This window comes from Bubalus kerabau, chromosome 3 (assembly GCF_029407905.1).
Source record: "Bubalus kerabau isolate K-KA32 ecotype Philippines breed swamp buffalo chromosome 3, PCC_UOA_SB_1v2, whole genome shotgun sequence".
In the NCBI taxonomy this organism is placed as follows: Eukaryota; Metazoa; Chordata; class Mammalia; order Artiodactyla; family Bovidae; genus Bubalus; species Bubalus kerabau.
In genome coordinates, this window is record NC_073626.1 from 125,879,480 (window position 1) to 125,904,083 (window position 24,604).

Here is a 24,604-nt window from a genome sequence, read left to right on the forward strand (position 1 = left end):
TTGACGGCTGTAGCAGCCACACACAGGGAGGGGCACTCGCGTTTCCTTCTCTGAGTCAGTCCATGTGGGAAAGGCTGACACTACAGAAAGACTCCGACTTCAGTTGTTTCCGGCCAGGATGATCACTCCTGGAATCCCTGTATCATGAAAAGCAATAAGACAGTACACACTTACCAAATGGAGAGGTCCAGTCTGAGCACCTTCATTTGCTAGAAAGATTTACTGGAGGCTGAGCAGTGGCCCTCATGAATCTGTGGTTGTAGAGACCCTTGGCTGGGTGACCAGCAGCCCCTGGAGCTCAGAGCAACTGTTCTGCTGTTCCTGTCACCTGACCATCCAGGTTCAGTTGTCCCCTGCAGGGGCCCTGGCTCCCTTTTAAGAGGCAAAGTCACACAAGAGATGGCTAGTCAGAAAGGCCACTGCCAATCAGAGAGCAATCAAGTGACCATAAATCCTCATTTAAAGCAGTGGGTGAAATGATGAGATTCCTATAAAAACTAGGTGCTCTAATTTTTAGAGTATCTCTGGTGTAATTGTAGGGAGTTTGCATATTGGATTGAAACACCCAACCACCGAGGCTACAGTTTTTTTGTTTATGTGTAGACTTGTCAAATAAATACTTACTTTACCTGGTGATGATAATCTGTTTTGTGGGTATCTCATCACTAATAACAACAGCCTCAGAATAAGTTCAAAGAAGACTGAAATAACAACCTTAAGAGATTAAAAATTTTTAGTGGCAACTTCTCAAACCCGAGACAATATATTAATATTATTCATTTGTCAACCTTTGTTTTTAAAATAAGGAAGTAGTGGCTTACAGTTTTTAGGCTTTTGACTATAAGTACTAGAAATAATGGTACTTATAGTCATAATAAATCTATGAGTTTGAGTGAATTCCGGGAGTTGGTGATGGACAGGGAGGCCTGGCGTGCTGTGATTCATGGGGTCGCAAAGAGTCGGACACGACTGAGCAACTGAACTGAACTAACTGACCAGAAGTAAGATGTGGATGAATCCCCAAATGTCATATATATGTCATGTGCTAGATTTCATGAGGAGAAGGCAATGGCACCCCACTCCAGTTCTCTTACCTGGGAAGTCCCATGGATGGAGGAGCCTGGTAGGCTGCAGTCCATAGATCGAAGAGTCAGACACAGCTGAGCAACTTCACTTTCACTTTTCACTTTTATGCACTGGAGAAGGAAATGGCAACCCACTCCAGTATTCTTGCCTGGAGAATCCCAGGGACGGAGGAGCCTGGTGGGCTGCCATCTATGGGGTTGCACAGAGTCGGACACGACTGACGTGAATTAGCAGCAGCAGATTTCATGATGACCATAATTATGTAGTGTGAGTTGCTCAGTCATGTTCGACTCTTTGCAGTGCCATGGACTATAACCCACCAGGCTCCTCTGTCCATGGAGATTTTCCAGGCAAGAATACTGGAGTGGGTTGCCATTTCCTTCTCCCATGATGACCGTAGTTTGGGTAAAATTCGTGTTACTTAGGTTGCAGCATGCTTTATTTGATGATAAAGGGAAATATCCCTACAGTGGCAGGATATGAGAGGGAAAAGGCAGCCCTGGGGCTGGCCTCATGGAGTTTCACCTGTAGTGGGATAAACAGCAAAAAACAAGGAAGTAGGAAAAAAAAAAAAAGGAACTGCAGGCTGCAGTCAGGGCAGGGGGTGGGGGATGTGAGGTCCGGGAGGCCTCTCTGAGCACATGAGGTGTCTGTGGAAAACCACAGGAGGAGGCATCGGGTCTGAGCATTGATGGCGAGGGATCTGGGGGTGGGGGCGGGTGCGATGGTTGGGGGGACCAGCAACAGAGAAAGTTTGGATCCCAGAGTTCCTGTCTGGGTCCCTGGAGTGAGCTCTGTTCCTGAACATCAGCTGTGTGAGCCAATCCAGGACTTTTTTGCTTAAGTTGCTTTCATCTGGGGGCATCTTTCATCGTGGACAAGAGTCCTGATATACACGGGCAGAGTGCTGGGATTCCCTGGAAGCTCCTTCAGCAGAACTGATGTTGGAGTTCGTGCTTTATTCCTTCAGGAGGAAGTGTTCTTACGCATTTTCCCCTGGCCCTGCCCGGATCTCAGTTTCTGGGCTTGAGTTGTTTGTACACTTGCAAGCTCTGTGTGCTGTCACCTGGAGCCTTGGGCAAGAAGGGACAGAAATGTCAGGTAAGCAGCATCTGCCACAGGGGGTTTTTTTCCTTCTAATTGAGGTATAATTGATTTACATTGTCATGTTAGTTTCAGGTATACAACAAAGTGATTCAGGTGTGTGTGTGTGTGTGTGTGTTCTTTTGAAGATTCTTTTCCATTATAGATTATTGCAGGATATTGAGTAGAGTTCCCTGTGCTGGAGCTTGTTCAGTAGAGTTCCCTTGTGCTGGAACAGTAGGTCCTTGTTCGTTATCCGTTTTATATATAGTAGAGTATATATGTTAACCCCAAACTCCTAACTTACGCCTCCCCCGCTTTCCCAAAGGAGGATATACTGGGAGTGTATGCCATCGACTCAGAGAGAAAATGAAGCCACAGGAAGGCGCAGAGGATGTGCAGGGCTCAGGCATGGCTGGAACCACCACCCCAGATGTTGCTGGGCCTGGCCAGTGTTTCTCGCTATGTGCGGCTCTGTCCCTCTTTCTTGCTGTAGATCAGCTTCTCCTACTTGGCAAAAAGGACAGCTGTCAGTTTGTGAAACTGAGTGGCCTGCAGACATGCTTTGTTTGCTCACAGTGCTTTTAAAAACAGATTCGAGTTACTAACGTTGAGAAAAGGGAGATTGCATATAAAAACCCAGATTTCTGGTGCCTCATAAAAAATCAGATGACTGACATTCCCAAATCCCAGCTGGGAGACTGCCCTCCTTTTGGAAGGAGCAGTGCACGGTTTGAAGGGCCTCAGTGGTTCCTGCTTCTCTCTCAGCTCTGCCCCAGGGCTTCTCTCCCAGGTGCAGCCACCATGGACCCAGCCCTCTCAGCCTCCCACCCAAGCTTGGGTCAGGTGCCCTCCTTAGAATCTGCATCTCTCCCGGGATGGGGCCAGACACTAACATGAATCTCTCATCTGCCTCAGCCCTGTCGTCCTCCTGTAACAGCCTTGAGGCTGGCGGAGGGGAGCCATCTCTGGAAAAGGATGCTAGGCAGACAGTGCTTTAATTGTGTATGTTGTATGTTATGTAGTGAAATCTTTTAAAAATTCACTTTACCACATGTACTTTGAAGTACACACATACATATGTACACATCTGTGTACATAATAGATACACACATATTCCTTTTATTCTTTTCCATTATTATTTATCTCAGGAGATGGGATATAGTTCCCTGTGCTATATAGTAGGACTTTATTGTTTTTCCATTTCCTATGTAATAGTCTGCATCTACTAACCCCAAACTTCTAGTCCCTCTCCCCACCATGTGGCCACAGTCTGTTCTCTATGCTTGGGAGTCTGTTTCTGCTTTGTAGTTACGTTCATTTATGCCATATTTTAGATTCCATGTATAAGTGATATTATATGGTATTTGTCTTTTTCATTTAGTATGATAATCTCTACTTGCATCCATGTTGCTACAAATGGTGTTATTTTGTCTTTTTATGGCTGAGTAGTATTCCATTGTATATATGTACCATCTTCTTTGTCCATTCATCTGCTAATGGACATTTAGGTTGCTTCTATGTCTTGGCTATCATGAACAGTTGCTGCTATGAAGATAGGGGGGTGCATGTATTATTTCAAATTAAAGTTTTGTTGGGATATATGTCCAGAACTGGAATTGCTAGATCATATGGTAGTTCTGTTTGTAGATTTTTAAGGAACCTCCATACTAGCTGCATCTATTTGCATCCCCACCAACAGTACCGGAGACCTGGGTTCGATCCCTGGGTTGGGATGATCCCCTGGAGAAGGAAATGGCTAACTGACTCCAGTATCCTTGCCTGGAAAATCTCATGGACACAGGAGCCCGGTGGGCTGCAGTCCATGGGGTTGCAAAGAGTCGGGCATGACTGAGCAACTAACAGTACAGGAGGCTTCCCTTTTCTGTACACCCTCTCTAGCATTTATTGTTCATAGGGTTTTTGATGATGGTTGTTTTGACCTGTGTAAGGTGGTATCTCGGGAGAAGGCAATGGCACCCCACTCCAGTACTCTTGCCTAGAAAATCCCATGGATGGAGGAGCCTGGTGGGCTGCAGTCCATGGGGTCTCGAAGAGTCGGACATGACCGAGCGACTTCACTTTTACTTTTCACTTTCCTGCATTGGAGAAGGAAATGGCAACCCACTCCAGTGTTCTTGCCTAGAGAATCCCAGGGACGGGGGAGCCTGGTGGGCTGCCGTCTATGGGGTTGCACAGAGTCGGACACGACTGAAGTGACTTAGCAGTAGCAGCTGCAAGGTGGTATCACTGTAGTTTTGATTAGCATTTTTCTAATAATTAGTGACACTGAGCATCTTTTCATGTGCCTTCTGTATGTCTTCTTTGCAGAAATGTCTATTAAGATATTTTGCGCATTTTTTGATCGTGTTGGTTGTTGTTGAGTTGTATGAGCTGTTTGAATATTTTGGAGATTACGCAAAGGGCCTGTTATTCTTAATGTGTTATTATTGTAAGCAGTCCTCTGCTTTTTTATTTTGGAGGAGAGTTGGGAGAGCTTTGGAGAAGTTTAGTGATTTATGGCAAGAAATAAAATAGCATGTGAAAGTACACACCCACTGTTTTACTGGGTGATTAAACGTGTGGTTTGACAACATTGCATCTGGAGACATGCAGTCTTGCCGTAGACATGTTCTCCCACCACACACGTCATATGGAAGATTTGAGTGTGTAAGCAAATCTGTGAAATACTGCCCTAAATTGAATGTCTAGGTTTCACTGAGAGAAGATGAAGCAACTTGTACTTTTTTCCCCCTGAGTATAAAGATTGATAAGCAGACCATCATTAAGAAACTAAAGTAATAATTTAGTCCTGGGAGTGTATCCATCAAAAATTGAAACATAAATTGGAATTTATGATGTAACATGGCATTTCCATTTGTTTTTATGGATGATTTAAGGTAGGATTCCAAAATATTGCTATAAATACACTAATAATGTTCCAAACCTGATTTAGTAAAAATTAAAATTTAGGTATTGATAGAATCTGATAAAGTATTAGCAGACATGTTTCCTGTTTGTAGAGTTTCCGTCTGCTCCTCCTCCTCTTGGCTCTGCTGGGTCTTCAGGGGCTTCTCTTCTATGGCTTGTGGCTGCCTAGTTGTGGTGCGTGGGCTTAGTTGTCCCACAGCATGTGAGATCTTACGTTCCCCAACCAGGGATTGAACCCATGTACCCTGCATTAGAAGGCGGATTCTCAACCACTGGACCACCAGGGAAGTCTCTTCTACTCTATTCTAATTGTGAAAATTCAAGAATGAATTTTCAAACCAGAATCACTTTGTTTCTTTAAATTTATTTCATTATTTGGAAGTGAGCATTTGTTCTAAACCTTCATGATTTTGCCCTATCCTTGGTAAAATTCTACACTTTCCCAAGACAGTCTTTTAAAAACTTTCTTTCTTGTTTACTCAGGGATCCTCTATTTCTACAGGCTTTACAACTGCAGAGTGAATATATGGAGATGATTATAGTACTTGAATTTGAAGAACAGAAGTTCAATAGAAAAGTCTATGGTGAATAAGATTCTCTGGTTAGGTGGTGAATATGAAGAGGAAAAGAATTCATTTGATGGGATGAATGAAAAATAAAGAGATCACCTCTAGGGATGACATCAAAGAACTGAGTGATGGTATTTCTCATCTCCACCAGGATACTAGAAAAATCAGGAAAATAATTTTGAATCAGTTTGTGAAAAGTGAATCAATTTTCTTAAGATAGCAATGAACTATGGCCCTTGAAAAAACAAAGGTGGTAGCATACTGTTAACTGAGATTGTCGGCTAACAGTTACTAGGAAGCAGGAATTCCAGATTGGTTCCACCCAGGTGAGTATTCTAGTTGTTTAAAAATTTAAGGTGACAAATTGGCTCCAATCTTAGTTCATTCAGTTAATATTTAAATATGCTTTCTGTGATAGGTAATGGGTGACATTGCAGTAAACAAAATACAGACTCTATTCTCAAAGAACTCAGTCTAATGAGATGGTTTTCAATCTATGCGTGAATTGGAATCACCTGGACACAACCTAGGTTTCCGTGTGCCTAATTTGGAATCTCTAGGGGAGTGGGACCCAGGCACCTATATTTTTGTCCTCATTATTTTAAAAAGTTGTTTAGTGTGGAAATTTTCAAATTTAAACAAAAGGGCAAAGACTAATAAAACGAACTGCCTTGTGTTTATCAATCAGCTTCAACAGTTTCTGACCAATTTATGGCTAATCTTATTTCCTCTACGTCCCTACTCACTCTCTTCCCCTTGATAACTTTGAAACAAATTCCATATTCATTTAGCTTCATTTGTAATGAAGTTAAATGTAGTCACTTGAAAAAAAATTTTTTTAATAATAATTCCTTAGTATTATCCAATCCAGCCAAATGTTCAGAATTCTCTGGTCTTCTTATGTATGTGTTTGTGTGTTCAACTTGGGATCCAAATAAGGTCCATATATTTTAATCAGTTGATATGACTCTTAGGTCTCATAATTTACAGGTTCCCTCTTCATCTTTTTTTCTTGAACTTTGTTGACAGAACTGGGTGGCTTATTGTGCAGAGCTTCTGCAGCTTCCGTGTTGCTGACGGTCTGTCTGGTACATTCAGCATATTCCTCTGTGTCCTGCACTTCAGTAATTCAGTAGTTAGATTTAGAAGTTTTTGTTGTGTTTTTTTTTTTTTGAAAGACTACATCTTTCATGGTTTTGTGTCTTTCTCAAGATGTCAACTTGTATCTTTTTTGTAATGTTAGCAGCCAATGATGCTCAATTTCTTTTCCTCTTTTTGGCTGCATCACACAGCCTGTGAGATTTTAATTCCCTTTTCAGGGATCAAACCTGCACTCTTGTCAGTGAAAGCGCAGAGTCCTAACCACTGGACCGTCAGGGAATTCCCCCGATACCTTGATTTCTTAACTCACGAGGAGTTGCAAAGTGGTGATATCCCAAATTTTATTGTTCTTGATTAGTTAGAATATTTTGTTAAGGGAATCTTTGCTTCACAGTTGGCATGAGAGAAGCAAGATACATTTTAAATTCTTTACCAGTTTTTAAAATAATGATTTGTTTATTAGTCCTCCAAAGGTGATGAATAAGGTGCTTTTTGGTATAATATCATTGTGAACAAGCTAGATATGTTTCAATCTATTGGAGTTATTATCTTTCTGATCTATAATTATTCATCTTTGACTCGTCTCTTCAGGTTGGCTGCTGAGCATGTTTGTGTACATGTGCACATGTGTGCATTTAAAAATTATGATTTTTGTAGCTAACAGCATTTATTGCTAAACTATAATAAAAACCTCTGGGGAGGGCTGCTGCTTTAATTGCTCACCTTCTAAAATCACTGTTCACAATGTAACATTCAAGCCAATGCTTCCTTGAAGGTAGATGAGAAATGTACTTTTACTACAGAAAATTGTTTAAAATGTGTCCTCATTTTTATTTTTTAGAGCTCTTCTCTCATCGTTCATTCATTCTTTATTCATTCTCTGGGCATCTCTAGGTCTCTGATTCTCTGTAGGCCCTGGAGACACGCACATGAAGAAGACACTACCTACCTCTCTGTCCAGGGAATGTGTGTGAGACTGTTTACAAATCAGAAGTCTGTGTCGTATCATTAAAAAGACAGTGATGTAGGGACTCAGTGCTGTCAATTTCTATTCTCACAAATACCCACATACACAGTCATTTTGTCACAATGATGTAGTATTTTGTGTTAGATGTAATAATAGGTGTTAGATGCTGAGAAATAGGATTTTCAGTGCTGATGGAAATGATATTGCCTGCATAGATGGTGGGAGAAGGCAATGGCACCCCACTCCAGTACTCTTGCCTGGAAAATCCCATGGATGGAGGAGCCTGGTAGGCTGCAGTCCATGGGGTCGCTAAGAGTCGGACACGACTGAGCGACTTCACTTTCACTTTTCACTTCATGCATTGGAGAAGGAAATGGCAACCCACTCCAGTGTTCTTGCCTGGAGAATCCCAGGGACAGTGGAGCCTGATGGGCTGCCGTCTATGGGGTCGCACAGAGTCGGACACGACTGAAGCGACTTAGCAGCAGCAGCATAGATGGCATCACTGCACTCTTCTTTTTTCGTATTCAGTGTTTACTGTCCCTGCAATCCATCTGTCTCCTGGGGTCTTTCATATCTGAGAATGCTGTTTTGGGGGGAGGGTCCTTCGTGACCTAATTTAGATCGGGTTGTTCCTAGTTTGGATTGTAACAGGAAGTGGAATGAACAGTTGGGAGTTGTCTTGACACTTAGAATAGTGCTGCTTACTAAAGTGCAGAGTCTGATTCATAAGTAATCTGTGGAGACACTTGAAGACCGTGCAAATATCCTGTTCCTCATCTCAATCTCCCCTTTAGATTTAGCATCTACTAACCATTCTTGCCTGAATCAGTCTTTACTCTGATAGCTGCAAAATGTTGATTTTTTGTTTTTTTTTTCACTTTCCCACCCCTGTGTTTATTTGCCTGCTGTTGGCATTCTTCCCTAAGGGGAAGCCCACCTGTCTCCCTTGTTTAATATTTTTTATAGGTATGGATTCATGATTCCTAATTTTTTAGTGTCTGCTTTCCTTACTGCCCGTAATTATTTTGGTGCTTAAAGTGTCCCAGGTTTAGGATTCTCTCCCATTTTGATTATTTCAAGGATTAAAAACATGAATAATATTCTGAGAGACTGAAATATTATGATGATGGCCTGTTAGTAATATCCAGGTTACTATCTGAAGGAAAAGTGCTAAATGCAGTTCTTGGCATGTGTAAAGTGTTGGATCACTCCCTGTGTGTGTTTGTGCACCGTCTTACCCAGGACACTTGAATTTTATGACTGAGGAGTAAATTTGTTCCTGCATTTTTAAATTCTCATTTGATTTTTATGACAACCCTATGATACAGACAAGGTACTATATTTTTCATTTTGACTCCACCTACCAGTTTGTTTTCTTCCAGCCTAGGAAAGACTCATGACCATGTTAGCCCAGGGGACTGGGGCGCAGTAGAAACCACCCCCTCCTCATAACACACATTTGCATGGTTTATGTTTGCATATCATGATTTACTTTCAGAATTTTACTTCTCAGATAAATATGTGTTCTTGTATTTGAATCAACACTAAGTGGTAGGGAGCCCAATCTAATACTAGTGAACCCTATAGAACATTACACAGGACAAACATCGCCCAGCTCTCTGCTTCCCTGCCAAGCCATCTAAATGATGCTGTCTTGATTTTCTGTGTGGGAGGGTACATGTTCATTCTTACTGACCCGAAGCCTTCCAGCGAGTTGGGTTGGGGGACCCACCCTGCAGTGGCTCGCTGTTTCTGTGGGATATGTTTCTAAAGACAGTGTTTTAGGTTCATTTGTAGATGAACAGGGCTTCGCAGGTGGCACTAGTGATAAAGAATCTGCCTGCCAATGTAGGAGGCGAAAGAGTTGCAGGTTCGGTCCCTGGGCTGGGAAGATGCCCTGGAGGGGAGCATGGCAACTCCACTCTAGCATTCTTGCCTGGAGAATCCCAAGGACAGAGGAGCCTGACGGGCTACAGTCCATAGGGTCACAAAGAGTCAGACACGACTGAAGCGACAGCAGACACGCATGTAAATGAAGAGTCTGGCTTTTGAGACCCAACACCTGGCACTTTCCTGCCTCACACCTGTGCTTCACTGTCACGTGGCATCAGGACCCGCCAAGACGCTTCCCGCCGCCATTGCTCGGCATGTGCCCTCTGTTCCAAGTGGAAAGCATCCTTCTCTCACGCCCACTGCTGAATGAACTCAGACTCAATGTTGAACATTTCCCTACTTCTTTTCCCAGAGTTCATTACACTTTCCATCAGACCTTGGCCCATCGTTATCACTGCATGTGGGCAGTTCTGCTTCCATGCTCTGTTTATATGTCTTTCCTTAGATTGAGTTTTCTAAGGGCAGAGATGCACAACTTAGCACAGAGTCGTGTTTACAAGTTTTTCAGACAAAAAATGAAGCCTACTTTAGAGCTTTCCTGTTGGTGGATAGAGACATAGTAAAGGGTGTCTGCTGGTGTGTTTCTCAAGTCCCCAGTAAAAGACCTCCTACTCTAAGGTGTGAACTTGCTAGGACTTGGTGTTATGGGCCCTGAAGGAAAGTCTGTGTTGTGGCTTTTGGGTATTGGTGACAAACTCAAACAGTTCATGAAAAGAGATTAAGAGTTCTGGGAGAGGTATAATTGCTTTGTAAAAAATAGATGTCTGCTGGTTAGGGATGGCAGGTACTGATGTCTGCAGCTTCCATGGAAACACGTGAGAAAGTCCAGTGGATTGATGGATGGGGAGAGGGATGCCCGGTGACTGGGTCTGCGATAAAGCAAAAGTAGCAACATGTTGACTGTAGAATCCAGGTGATAAGAATATGGGTTCCCCATGCAACTCTTTCTACTTTTCTGAAAATTTGGAACTTTTCATAATAAAATGCTGGGGGAAAGGACTGCTGTGTTATTTTTTAAGAACACATTTATTGGTGAAGCTTATCTGTTATAAAACATGAAATCATCAATGGGATCTTCCTGAGCCTCACTGCCGTGTTTTCTTCGTGGTATTTCTCCTCCTTTGTAGCCACTTTCTTCAGGGCTCAGTTCTCCTGCAGGACTGAGGAGACGTCCCCTGACCTTCTGCTCTGGTTTGGAAGTCCCTGCTCTATACTTCTGTAGCCTCTGTGGCCACTTCCTTCAGGGCTCAGTTCTCCTGCAGGACTGAGGAGACGTCCCCTGACCTTCTGCTCTGGTTTGGAAGTCCCTGCTCTATACTTCTGAAGCCTCTGTGGCCACTTCCTTCAGGGCTCAGTTCTCCTGCAGGACTGAGGGTCATGTCCCCTGACCTTCTTCTCTGGTTTGGAAGTCCCTCCTCTGTACTTCTGCCATAGAATCTGTCAGCCCACACTAGAATCATTCACTCAGCTTCCGTAACTAATCACTAGACTTTGAGTTTCTTGAGTGCAAAGAGTCCTTCTGAAATGCTTTCGGTACAAGTAACAATAAAGAGACTCAGAATGACTTACGCAAATAGGGGTTTATCATCTCCAGGGACAGGAGTCTGGAGGGTTGGCATCTGCCATTTCCAGGTCAGGTCCAGGGCCAGGACACGGCTGATCCTCCTGCCCTCTCCCTCTTCATGTCAGCTGCTCACGGGTCATACAGATTGTATAGCCACCATGATTATTTCAGTTCTTGAGCTCTGAGCACAGACACTTTGGCAATATCTGTGGATTTCTCAAACCAGTCCTCAGTCCATTTATTATGGTTTCTTCTAGAGAAACTGACTTTGCATTTTGAAAATAACAGCTCAGAATTAGATGTCTACATGTGTTTGAAAGCACCTTTGCCTCTAATCTGGAAAAGGATTTCTCTATTTTCATACAACTATAATAATTCATGGAAGCAAGGTTCCTTCAGAGAAATAATGTGGCAGGCTGGTGTTCTGGAGTTTCCAGCCTCAGGCACTGGCCTCAGCTCTGTAGTGAGCAATGGTCGTGGCCCAGAAATTCGGTCAAAAGCAGTTTCACCACCTGAGCCTTTGGGGAGGCCTGCTCCTCAACCCACTTACCCTATTTTAGTCACAGTTCAAATGTGCTTAATTATCTAGTTAATTGCTTAGAACACTTATTAAAAAGCACATAATTGGAAAGTGAAGAGGAACTTTTTAAAAAGCCTCTTGAAGAAAGTGAAAGAGGAGAGTGAAAAAATTGGCTTAAAGTTCAACATTCAGAAAACTAAGATCATGGCATCTGGTCCCATCACTTCATGGGAAATAGTTGGGGAAACAGTGGAAACAGTGTCAGACTTTATTTTTGGGGGCTCCAAAATCACTGCAGATGGTGATTGCAGCCATGAAATTAAAAGATACTTACTCCTTGGAAGGAAAGTTATGACCAACCTAGATAGCATATTCAAAAGCAGAGACATTACTTTGCCAACAAAGGTCTGTCTAGTCAAGGCTATGGTTTTTCCAGTGGTCATGTATGGATGTGAGAGTTGGACTGTGAAGAAAGCAGAGCACCAAAGAATTGATGCTTTTGAAGTGTGGTGTTAGAGAAGACTCTTGAGAGTCCCTTGACTTCAAGGAGATCCAACCAGTCCATTCTAAAGGAGATCAGTCCTGGGTGTTCTTTGGAAGGACTGATGCTAAAGCTGAAACTCCAATACTTTGGCCACCTCATGCAAAGAGTTGACTCATTGGAAAAGACTCTGACGCTAGGAGGGATTGGGGGCAGGAGGAGAAGGGGACGACAGAGGATGAGATGGTTGGATGGCATCACCGACTCGATGGACATGAGTTTGAGTGAACTCCGGGAGTTGGTGATGGACAGGGAGGCTTGGCGTGCTGCGATTCATGGGGTCACAAAGAGTCGGACATGACTGAGTAACTGAACTGAACTGAACTTAGCTGGCAGTCCAGTGACTAAGACTCCATGCTCCCAACATTGGGGGCCCAGGTTCGATTCCTGGTCCAGGGAACTAGATTTCCCATATGCCACAAGAAGACCTGGAGCAGCCAAATAAATAATATTTTTTAAAAAAAGAAAAGGAGGAGTGGACTGAGGATCCAGCCTGAGGGGAGCAAGTAGACATGTGATCGCACCTGGAGCAGCCCAAGGTTGGTCACACAGCTGGTTTCCATAGAGATGGTGATCTTTAAATCATCCAGAAAAGGTATGATTATGTTCATTCTTCTCTGTTTAAGAAGACAGGTAGATATGATACATGAAAAATAAAATGAAAACCTACATATATATGTTCTTAGAAAGATTTTAAATATAGGAATTAAAGTATAAGATTATATACAGGTATATGGATTAAAGTATAAGTATATATTGATTAAAATACAAGCAGGAAATAATAATAATAGCGAATATCTCTGGATGACAGGATGTTTTTCTTTTTTAAAGATAGTTTTGCGTATTTTCTAGACTTTCTACTGAGCATTGAAGGGGGTGAGGGTATGCCTCCCCCAGAGATGCCACTTTGACATACTTATTTGAGCTGAAGGCAATTGAAAAGTGACAGACACAAAGAAAAATTCTCTGCCTTCCCCTCTGTACCAGGAAGGGCGGGGTGGTTCCTGATCAGCCAGAGGTGGCACCACTTAGAGCTGGCACCATGCGTTCGGCCCCCATGTATTTACCTTCCCCCGGTTTCCCGCTCCTAGAAGCGCAAGGCCCCTGACGCTTGTCTGTCACTTCCCTGCAATACTCACTGTTTTTAGGTTCGGATGCTCTGCAAGCCCAAGTTCTAAGTGTCCCTTGGAGTCACCACCACTGAGCTCTGCTGTGTGTGTGCAAGATGCACCTGTCTGGTTTTTCCTCCTGAATCTGTCTTTCGTCATTCTGATTTTCAGGCCCTAGCCAGTGAACTAAGATGGGTTTGCTTTCCCCCCACTACATTTTTATTACTTTCTGTGGTAAATACTTTTAAAAAATACCATAGACATTCAGAATGATTCTTTTCAACTCTTGGCCTTTTGATAATGCAGTCCTCCTTACATTTTGGTTTTGTCTTTGTGAAAAATCATCAAATACCACTCTTTATAATGGCTGTCTGCAAAGTCCTGCCTGTCACAGATGCCAGCTCTCCTGGGTGGTTAACTGTCTCATAGGATGGAGCTGTGGGCTGTGGAGATCTGGCCTTTGGTTGTAGGGATCCTGAGCTGTCTTCACTGCATGCTGTCCCTGCTCCTCAGGGGTTGTGTTTAGCCCCCTGACCAGCCTGTGGTTACTTTTTCTTTTACTTTCTGGCATTGGAGGAGTGCTGTGGTTATTGAGTGTCAGGGCACCCTTTCCTCAGCCAGGGCTCAGGCAGACATACTTCTTGTCATCCTCCCCTCTTGGTGCTGTAGGGGAACAGAATTTACTGCCCCCAGATATGTCTCTGGCATACTAATGGTTGTTTTCCAGGAAACAACAGACATGGAAAAAATTCCAAAAACCATATAGGAGCTAAACTTCTGTAGGAAACATTGACGCTTATCAGGTACAGCTCCGTTTGTAAGGGCGTCTCTGTCGCTGTACCAGGAAGAGGATGATGATGGAATCTCTAGAATGTCTTATCAGTGAAGCAGGCAGGATTTCAGCCTGCATGACAACCTTACCTTGTTTACTGGGCTTCCCTGGTAACCGCCTGAGCTGACTCTCCCCACCCTCAACATCCTCCTTGGCCATTTGAACAAGTGATTCAGTCTGTGTGGGTCTCTCCTCGGTCTTTGTGCTACTAAACTTTGTTGGACTGTCTCTGTTAATCTGTCTCACATCAGGTTAATTCTCAGACCAGTCAAAAGAACCTAGAAGGGTAGAGGGAACTTCTTCCATTGCTTCAAGGGTCTTGGCGTCTCAATTCCCAACTGAGAAGAGTCTCAGTTCTAACTTCCCCCTGGCGTGGGCATCTGGTCTCCCAGCCCTGTGTGGTGGTAGTTGTTGTTCAGTCACTACGTTGTGTCTGACTCTGTGACCCCATGGACTGCAGCACGCCAGGCTCCCCCGTCCTTCACTGTCTCCCAGAGTTCGTGCAAACTCATGGTACATTGAGTTGGTGATGATATCCAACCATCTCGTCCTCTCTTGCCCCCTTCTCCTGCCTTCAATCTTTCCCAGCATCAGGGTCTTTTCCAGTGAATCAGCTCTTCCCATCAGATGGCCAAAGTATTAGAACTTCAGTATCAGTCCTTCCAATGAGTGTTCAGGGTTGATTTCCATTAGGGTTGACTAATTTGATCCCCTTGCTGTCCAGGCAGCTCTCAAGAATCTTCTCCAGCACCACAGTTCAAAAGCATCAATTCTTCAGGGCTCAGCTCCCTTTATGGTCCAAACTCTCACATCCATACATGACTACTGGAAAAACCATAGCTTTGACTATACAGAAAAGAGCAGCAGCCATCCAGAACTGTGGAAATATCAGCTCTTACTGCTCTAATTTTTTTCTCCCCAACTTGGGGGGATTTCTTACTTTGTACTGAGCTCACCTGTGCATTTAATAGAAGTTCTCAACCTTGGCATCTACTGTCATTGCCTGGGAAGTACTTAGATGTTCCCAGGTAGCCCAGACCAAAATCACAATCTCCCAGGATGTTTGTAAAGCTCCCCAGGGATTCCCTTTTGCCACCGAGGATAGGAACCACCGATTTAACATGATGTTTTATGTTACCCAATGATATGTGTGTTTAAACATATTTTATTATTTTTCTACTGGGAGTATTTTCAAACTACTTTGTCAGAAGTAGGTTTCCATCATGTCTAATTAGAAAAAAGAACTCTCTTACAATGAGATAGGAAGGAAGCCAGCTGTTAAGTTCCTCTTACATGCTAGGCTCAGTGCTTTGGTCTTTCACATGTGTTATTTCATTTAATTCTCAGAAAAATCCAGTAGGGTGGGTGATGGTTTACTTGTGTTTGCAGATAATAAAACTGGCTTGGAGAAAGTGAGTAACAAGCATCTGGGTCCACATCTCACAAATGACAGAACCAGACAGGGGCCCATGACCTGGCCCATGACCTGCCCAAGCCCACCCTTTTTCCTTATGCCTTGGCAGATGTGAAAGAGATTTTCCATACAGATCTTTCAAAATAAAAATCGGCACTTGGTTTATGTAGATTATATGGCAACCCTATTTTAGTTTTTAAAGGAGCCTTCATTCTGTTTTCCATAGTGGCTGCCCCTTTTCACCACAGCTTTTATTGTTTGTAGATTTTCTGATGATGGCCATTCTGACCAGTGTGAGATGGTATCTCATTGTAGTTTTGACTTGCAGTTCTTTAATAATTAGTGATATTGAGCATTTTTTCCTTTGCCTGTTGGCTGTCTGTATGTCTTCTTTGAAGAAATGTCTCTTTAGGTCTTCTGCCCATTTTTTGGTTGGGTTTTTTTTTTTTTAAGATGTATTTATTTTTGGCTGTGCTGGGTCTTTGTTGTTGGATGCAGGCTTCCTCTCGGGCTAGTTGTGGCGAGCAGGGTCTGTTCTCTAGTTGTGTGCAGGCTTCTCACTGCGGTGTTGTCTCTGGTTGTGCAGCACGGGCTCTAGGCTCTTGGGTTTCAGTAGTTGTGGCACATGGGCTCAGTTGTCCCACAACATGTGGGATCTTCCCAGACCAGGAATTGAACCTGTGTCCCCTGCCTTGGCAGGCAGATTCTGAACCACTGGACCACCAGGGAAGTCCAGTTGGGTTGTTTTTTGATTTGAGTTGTGTGAGCTGTTTCTATGTTTTGGAAATGAATTCCTTGTTGATTGCATCATTTGCAAATATTTTCTCCTATTTTCAATGTATTCTGTAGGTTGTTTTTGTTTATGATTTTCCTTTGCTGTGCAGAAGCTTTTAAGTTTAACTAGATCCCAAGTTTCAGGTATGTGTTAAATGTACTTATTCAGAATACTTTCTCTTTCCACACCACCAAGGTTGTTCTGTTCTACATACTTCATCTCACTTCTGATGAGGCTAAACTGATTTTGAGTAATAGACAGTTGTTTTAGAAAAGTTTAACTCACTTTAGTTCATCAGTGTAAATCAATGTGGAGTAAAAAATTGAGTTTTCCTCATTTTAACTGCCCTGTATCGTGAAGGGATGCTGATTGTTAAAAGCAGGTTTACTCGCCCTTTTCAGAGCCCCTCCTAGTCCCTGGGGCAGGCTGTGTGCATGTGTGTGTTGGAGGTGGGGGCAGGGGCGTGAGGATACAGAGAACAAGGCCGAGGCCCGTGAGCAGTTCCCAGGGCACAGATGTGCGGGGTCACTGTCTGGCCCCTCCACGGGTCTGATGGTGGCTCTCCTCCCTGCCTCTCTGGTGATGGGGCGTCAAATGGGCATGCTCGTTTCTCCTCTGTGTCTCGCCTTCGCTCTGCTTCTGGTCCATGACTCCGAAGTGGTTGGGGCTTTATCTCTGCCTGGAGCCTGGATAAGTGACTTCTCTGTTGGAACATCTGGGTTAGGCTTTTACGGAGCATAGCGTTTTCATTTGATTTCCTTCGGGTGGAAACCAAACTGCCTCTGAGTCTCTGTTTCTTTCCTTGCCAGCTCTTCCACTGGGTCCTCCAGCCACATCTCGCAGAAAACCAGCAGTATGGCTGCAAACAAGAGTAAGAGCCAGAGCTCCCTGGCCCTTCACAAGGTGATCATGGTTGGCAGCGGAGGGGTTGGCAAGTCGGCCCTGACTCTGCAGTTCATGTACGATGAGGTAAGACACGCCAGCACATGCTGCCTCCCCGTCGGGTCTGCTGTTGCCCCGTCCCTTGTGTGCCTGTTCCCCCGTGCGCTTTAGAGTCATGGGGTAAATTACGTTACAGTGGCTTCTGAACAGCTTTCCAGCAGGTTCTAACCAGGGTAAGCTCTGCACTGCTGATGTTAGGTGATCATTTCAGCTCTGGCACAGGGTGTTTGGGGTCCCTGCTCCCATTATTCCCATGATTGAATTACGGCAGGAGCATAGGGGGTGCCTTTGCACAGGTGTATCTGAAGAGGGAGCCAGGTGCTTACCTTGGTGACCGTTGATCTGGGGGCATACTGACAGCGAGAGAGGAGTTGCCGTAAGGACTCATCTTTTCTCAAGGACAGACATCACGTGTGCTCTAGTTGTCCCATCGGTCAGGGTAAAGTTCCAAGTTTCCATCGCTTTCTGAGTGTCACAGCGCTGGCGCAAGTCCAGTGTGATGACACAGGCTTGATTCCTGTGGCAAGTGTCCCTGCTTGACAGCCACTTGCTGGTCCTGCGGCAGAGCCCCCAGGCCAGAGTTTGAGCCTCGAGGCCTCTTGCCGGCAGTGTGTTCACATGACCCATGCTTTCCAGAGTTTGTAAGAGAAGATGCCGTCACCACAGTCAGTTAAGATCATCCTCTCTTTTCACTAGACTTTGACCCCCTGTCCAGCCACCTCCTAGCTAGTGTGGGGTTGGATGGCCATGACATTTTGGGATATGGCTGAGGGAAGTGAGATTAAGGATACACCTAGCAGGGGACCAATGATGCACATTTGTGTGGTTTGTAATCACTGGGCATGTGGTTGGGTTATCACCAGCTGTCCCAGTGTCTGCTGCCCACCAGGATTATTCCTACCGCCCACCTGACTCAACCTGGCATGGTGATGGGAGGTGCAGGGCCAGGGGTATGTCCTGGCACAAGTGTGTCCAAGGCAGCAGGCACGGAAAGTATGTGGGAAGCAGAGGAGGGGTGGGCTCGAAACATGGAGTCAGAAACTGGTCTGGAAGATTCTTCCAGATCTTACAGCCTCTTACAGGGAAGATGGATAGAGGTTGCTGAAATTTGCCAAGAGTCCTCAAACCTTCATTACTAGCAATGTCACGTAGTTGTGAAGTTGTAAACGATCATCAAAGAGAAACTTAGACCAACTATGCTAGAAGAAAGACTACATGAGTTTTTAATGCTCTATAGGAAATATTTCAGGATCACTGGCATATGACAAGATAGTTCAAGCATATACAGCAAGTGTATACAACATAGGACGGTATTCTAGAGGTGTGCCAGGCAGTTAATTAACAAGACTGTTATTGTGCTGGATTTGGGGAGTCAATGGTATTTGTAGTGTTGCTGTGTAATAAATTACCATACGTTCAGCAGCTGCAAACTACACACAGCCGTCACTTCCAGTTTCCAGGGGTCAGGGGTATAGCCTGGCTGAGCTGAGGGCACTGCCTAGGGTCTCAGGCTGCAGGGAGGGTATCCAGCTTCCTGCCAGCTTGCTGGCTGTTGGCAGATGCAGGATGGCACCCTTGGCTCCTGGAGGTTGCGCCTAGTTCTCTGTTGTGTGGTCCGTTCCGCAGACAACTCTTCCCCAGCCAGCAGGCAAATCTCTGGTGGTTTAGACAGATCCTCCTACATAGAAATGTAGTCATGAGGTCATTTCATCACAGCTGCCATATCCTATTGGTTTGAAGCCAGTCGGGGTCCCCTACAGTCAAGGGGAGGATGTCACACAAAGGACTCCCGAGGGTGGGTTCACCAGAGTATTTTTACATTTAATAAAATGTATAATGAATTGTGATTCCTTTTCTCCTTCGAGATAATCATTTTTGTATTTAATATTATATGTGTGATTTTGTATTTGTTTCTTTAAAGAGTGCCCTTCAGTGAATAAGCTTCAGACAAAAACCTCCATCACCTCCTGAATCATACTCCCCTGTACCTTATCATGAGAAACTTTTTGTTTGTATGTTTTTGCACAACCAATTTCTTTTTTTTAAATTGAAGTATAGTTTATTTATAATGTTGTGTTGGTTTCTGCTGTACAGCAGAGTGATTCAGTTATACATATATTCTTTTTCATATTATTTCCCATTATGGTTTATCACAGGATATTGAATATAGTTCCCTGTGCTGCTATACAGTAGGACCTTGTTTTTTATCCATCCTGTATATAATAGTTTGCATCTGCTAATCCCAAACTCCCAGCCTATCCCTCCCCAAGCCTGCCTCCCCCATGAAAATCACAGGTCTGTTCTATTTTTGTGAGTCTGTTTCTGTCTCACAGAAGAGTTCATTTGTGTCATATTTTAGATTCCATGTAAGAGTGATATCATATGGTCTTCATCTTTCTCCTTCTGACTTCACTTAGTGTGATAATTTCTAAGTCCCTCCATGTTGCTGCAAATGGCATTATTTCATCCTTTTCTATGGCTGAGTAATAGTCCACTCTATATGTGTATCACATCCTCTGTACCCATTCATCAGCTGATGGACATTTAGGTTGCTTCCACATCTTGGCTGTTGTGAATAGTGCTGCTGTGAACATAGGGGTGCATGTGTCTTTTTGAAGTATTGTCTTGTCTGGATACATGCCCAGAAGTGAGACTGCCTGATCATGTGGCAGTTCTATTTTTAGTTTCCAGAAAAACTTCCATAGTGTTCCCCATAGTGGTTGCACCAATTTACATTCCCCCCACCAACAGTGTAGGAGGGTTCTCTTTTCTCCACACCCTCTCTAGCATTTGTATACTTTTGTTTCTGACACTTGCTTTTATTTATTATATACTAGAGGCCAAAGTGGGGAAATCTAGCACAATCTCTTTAATTTACCCACAACATTTTTGCATGAGAGAGGCAAATCTCAGGATCTCCTATGGAAGTCTTTCTTTGTTTTTGCTTAAAAATGTACTTTGCTTCCTAAAGACTTATTTTTTCTCATGTAACAGAGGCTAGGGAAGAAGAGATGGTGAGGAGAGGAATTAAGATTCCTTAAGGACAAGGGGTTAGAGGAGCAGCTATTAATGGAGATGAAGGAGGGGATTCTGTGCCCCCTCCTACTCCGAATAATGGGCGGTGTCTGAAGTTGTTTGCACCCACTGGGTAGAGGGTGGGACTGCTGCCAAACACGCACAGGAGACCCCACTCGGGGAATCATCCAGCCTAAATGGTCAGTCAGGCTGCTGTCAGGTGGCCTGGCCAGAGACAGCTTAGTGCGGGGAGGTACTTTACCACATGGGTGACTGAGGGGCCCTGGATGCTGGGTTCTTTACAACTGAGCCACCTTTTAAATCTTCAGCCTAATGTACATGAAGACTTTCAGCTATTTGCTTTGTTGATAAGTGAGGTTGGCAATGGGGAGATTTTGGTGGCAACTGCTTTGAGACTTCTGACAGTGGCTGGTAGTCAGCTGAGTGGTGGCTCAGGACGAAGGGTCTGTGTGAGGCTGGCCTTAGGCTTGGTGTCTTGGCATCTGAGACGGAACCCCAGCAGCCTGGCAAAACCAGCAGGGTGACTCCTGTTAACAGAAATGTCAATGTCAAGGCTCTGAGCTCATGTTCTCATAATGAGCGCTGTTCCCTGGCACTGAGGCACCTCCATGCAGCCACATGGGGACATTTGGACTCCAGTGTCAGAGGACTCAGTGGAACTCCTGCTGCATTTATCCTTGAAAGTTCAGAAATAAGCAACTGAGGTGCTTTACAGTGGTGTTGAGTTCACACTGGGTGTTGGGGTGGTTTTTTTGAGGGAGTCATATATTTGTCTCTTTGGAAAGACGTTAACAGGAGGATACTGCTATGAAGCATGGGCAAATTTTCATATTTTCTCTATTTTAAGATTGTTATATGAGTGTAAGAGAAATTAATACTAAAACTTTTAGTATCTTTACTTTTAGAATTAAAATCATTTGAATTAATAGCTGTTGATTGATAACACAAGGCTCTTTTTCAGTGTTCTACAAAGGGGTCCGTAAGTTCATGTTGATATTTTCAATTTCATTTTTTAATTACTTCAGCTGCTTCAGGTCTGAGTTGTGGCATGTGGGCTCTAGAGCTTGGGCTCAGTAGTTGTGGCACACAAGCCTAGTTGCTCTGCGGCATGTAGGGTCTTCCTGGACCGGGGATCAAACCCGTGTCCTCTGCGTTGGCAGGAGGGTTCTTAACCACTGGACCACCAGGGAAGTCCCTCAGTTTGATTTTTAAATTTTTAAAAAATTATAGCTTGATGAAGAATTCGTGTACCATGAAACTCACCCTTTTAAACTGAACCATTGAGTGATTTTTAGGGTATTCACACGGTGTGCAGCCATCACCATGATGTAATTGTGGAACATATTTTTCACCTCAAAAAGCACCCCCTGCACAGTAGCAGCCATTCCTCCTTATGGCCCCCCACCCCGAGCCTGGCAGCGACTTTCTGTTCCTGTGGAGGTGCCCTTCAGGACGTTCTGAATACATGGAATTAGTATGTGACCTGTATGTCTGGTTTCTTTCACTGAGCATCACCTTTCGAAAGCTCATCCAGTGTTACAGTTGTATCAGTGTTGCATTTCTTTTTAAAAAAATTGCAGTATAATTCACATACCATAAAATTGACCCTTTTAAGTGTACAATTCAGTGGTTTTTTTAGTATATTTACAAAACTGCAACCATTACCACTTATGTAATTCCAGAAAGTTCCCATTCCCCTCAAAGAAACCTAATACCCACTGGCAGTCACCTCCACCCCTCCCACAGCCCTGGCCACCATGAATCTGCTTTCTGTTTCCACAGACTTGTCTGTTCTACTCTTTTCATGTAAATAGGCTCATATATGATCTTTTGTGTCTGGCTTCTTTTACCTACCAAAATTTGTCAGGGTTCATCCAGGCTTTAGCATGAATCTGTTTCCTTACTTTTTACAACTGAATAATATTCCATTGTCTGGATATGCCATATTTTGATATTCATTTGTCAGTTGATATTTGGTTATTTCTACCTTTGGCTATTATGGGTAATGCTGCTGTGAACAGGTTTTTGTGTGGACACCTCACATTCTCTTGGGTGTGTACCTTGGTGTGAAATTTGCTGGATTATATGGTAACTCTGTTTAACTTTTTGGGAACTGCAAAACTGTTCTATACACAGCCACACCATTTTACAATTTATGAGAGTTATAATTTCTCTATGTTCCCACCAATGCTTGTTATTGTCCATCTTTTTGATTACAGCATCTTCAGGTCAGTCGCTCAGTCATGTCTGACTCTTTGCGACCCCATGAATAGCAGCACGCCAGGCCTCCCTGTCCATCACCAACTCCCGGAGTTCACTCAGACTCATGTGCATCGAGTCAGTGATGCCATCCAGCCATCTCATTCTCTGTCATCCCCTTCTCCTCCTGCCCCCAATCCCTCCCAGCATCAGGGTCTTTTCCAGTGAGTCAACTCTTCGCATGAGGTGGCCAAAGTATTAGTGGGTATGAAGTAGTAGCTCATGGTTTTGATTTGCGTTTTCCTAATGACTGGTCAGGCTGAGCATCTTTTCATGTGCTTTTTGGCCATTTGTATATCTTCTTTGGATAACGTGTGTTCAGATCCTTTGTCTATTTTTTTTTTCATTTCATTTGGTGTTTTCTTCCTTTGCCCATTTAAAAATCGGTATTTAACTTTAAAAATTGTTTTCTTATTAAGAGTTATTTATATATTCTGAATACTAGCTCCTTATTAGATACAGCCTTTACAGATATTTTCTGCCGTTCTGTGGGTTGTATTTTGACTTTGGTGGTGTCTTTCAAAGCACAAAATTTAAAAATTTTGATAAAGTCCAATTTATCTATTTTCCCTTTTGCTGCTTGTGCTTTTGGTGTCGTATCTAAGAAGGCATTGCTAAATTCAAAGTTATGAAGATTTCTACTTTCTGTTTTCTTCTAAGAGTTTATAGTTTAAGCTCTTGTATTTAAGTCTTTGCTCCATTTTGAGTTAATTTTTGTATGTGATGTGAAATAAGGGTCCCAAGTTCATTTTTTCACATGTGGATATCCAGTTATACCAGCATTAAGTCAATTTTAATAGTACATTGCTGTCATTAAAATTATCCCCTGAATATCCTGACTTATAACATTAAAATACTTATTTTATGAATGATGCAATATAAAGAAAATAGCTCTGTATCATAATTACTAAATAATGTAACCACTGAGGGAAGTTTAACATTTCTTTGAAATTTTTTTGTCTTTAGTCTCTTTTAGCGGGTTGTATTCTATCCAGATATTCTGTTTTAAAGTCTCTTGAATTAATTTATTTCTCAGCTGGGCTACATTACCAATTTAATATTCATTTACATTCGTTTGTTTCAGTTTTTCCTGTTTAACAGCTTTTATTTTGCTTTGTCCTCCCAGGGTGTTTCTTCTCTGTTTTTAATAGCTGCATAGTATTCCATTATGTAGATCCCTGGCCTGGGCAGTGGGGTGGTTTTTAACCTTCTGTTGTTACGTGTGGTACCACAGTGAATAACCTTGTGTGTTTCTGTGCATGTGTGTCTGTAAATTAGATTCCTAGAAGGAGGACGAACCTTCTCCAGCTTGATTAGGTGTTGCCATATTTGTCTCCATACAGACTATATTGTTGTCTCCTCCCACTAGCAATGTGTAAGAGGGCCTTTTCCCCAGAGTGTTGTCAGACTTTGGGATTTTTTGCCAGTCTGGTAGGTGAAAAATGGTATCTCTATGTAGTTACCATTTTTATTTTATTAGTGGATATGAACATCTTTTCCTGTGTTTAGCATCACACATATTTATTTTTGTGTATTATTTGTCTGTTGCCACTTTTCCCCATCAGCTTGGTCTTTTGTCTCTCCCTGTTTCTAGTTAATATATAGCTCTTTGTGATATGGCTTTAAATACTTTTTCCCTGTTTGTCGTTTGTCTTTGTTTATAGTGTGTTGTGCCATACAGAAGTTTAAAAATTTTTTATGTAGTCTAATTTATCAATTTTTTCTTACATGGCTTCTGGATTTTGAGTCATAGTTAAAAAGGCCTTCCCCACTTCAAGGTAATAAAGGGATTTCACCCATGTTTTCTTCTAGTTCTTGAGTGTTTTGTTGTTAACATTTAATCTTGACCCATTTGGAGTTTATCTTGTTGTACAGTTATTTAAGCCTCTTGGTGCCTCTTGACCAATTACTTTTCAGATGAGTTTTATAGTTCTGTTGATTATGAATAAGAGCTTCCATTTCTTACCCTCACCAGTGTT

The 24,604-nt window shown here is 43.1% G+C and overlaps 1 protein-coding gene across 2 annotated transcripts in view; it reads left to right on the forward strand.

Annotated features, from left to right (window-relative positions):
• Positions 1-24,604, forward strand: part of RALB (RAS like proto-oncogene B) — a 53,832-nt gene that overhangs the window by 17,789 nt on the left and 11,439 nt on the right. For both annotated transcript variants that reach the window (XM_055572917.1, XM_055572918.1), the window contains exon 2: positions 17,198-17,357. In XM_055572917.1, coding sequence (XP_055428892.1) covers positions 17,198-17,357 — 160 coding nt within the window. The remainder of the gene's footprint in view (positions 1-17,197; positions 17,358-24,604) is intronic.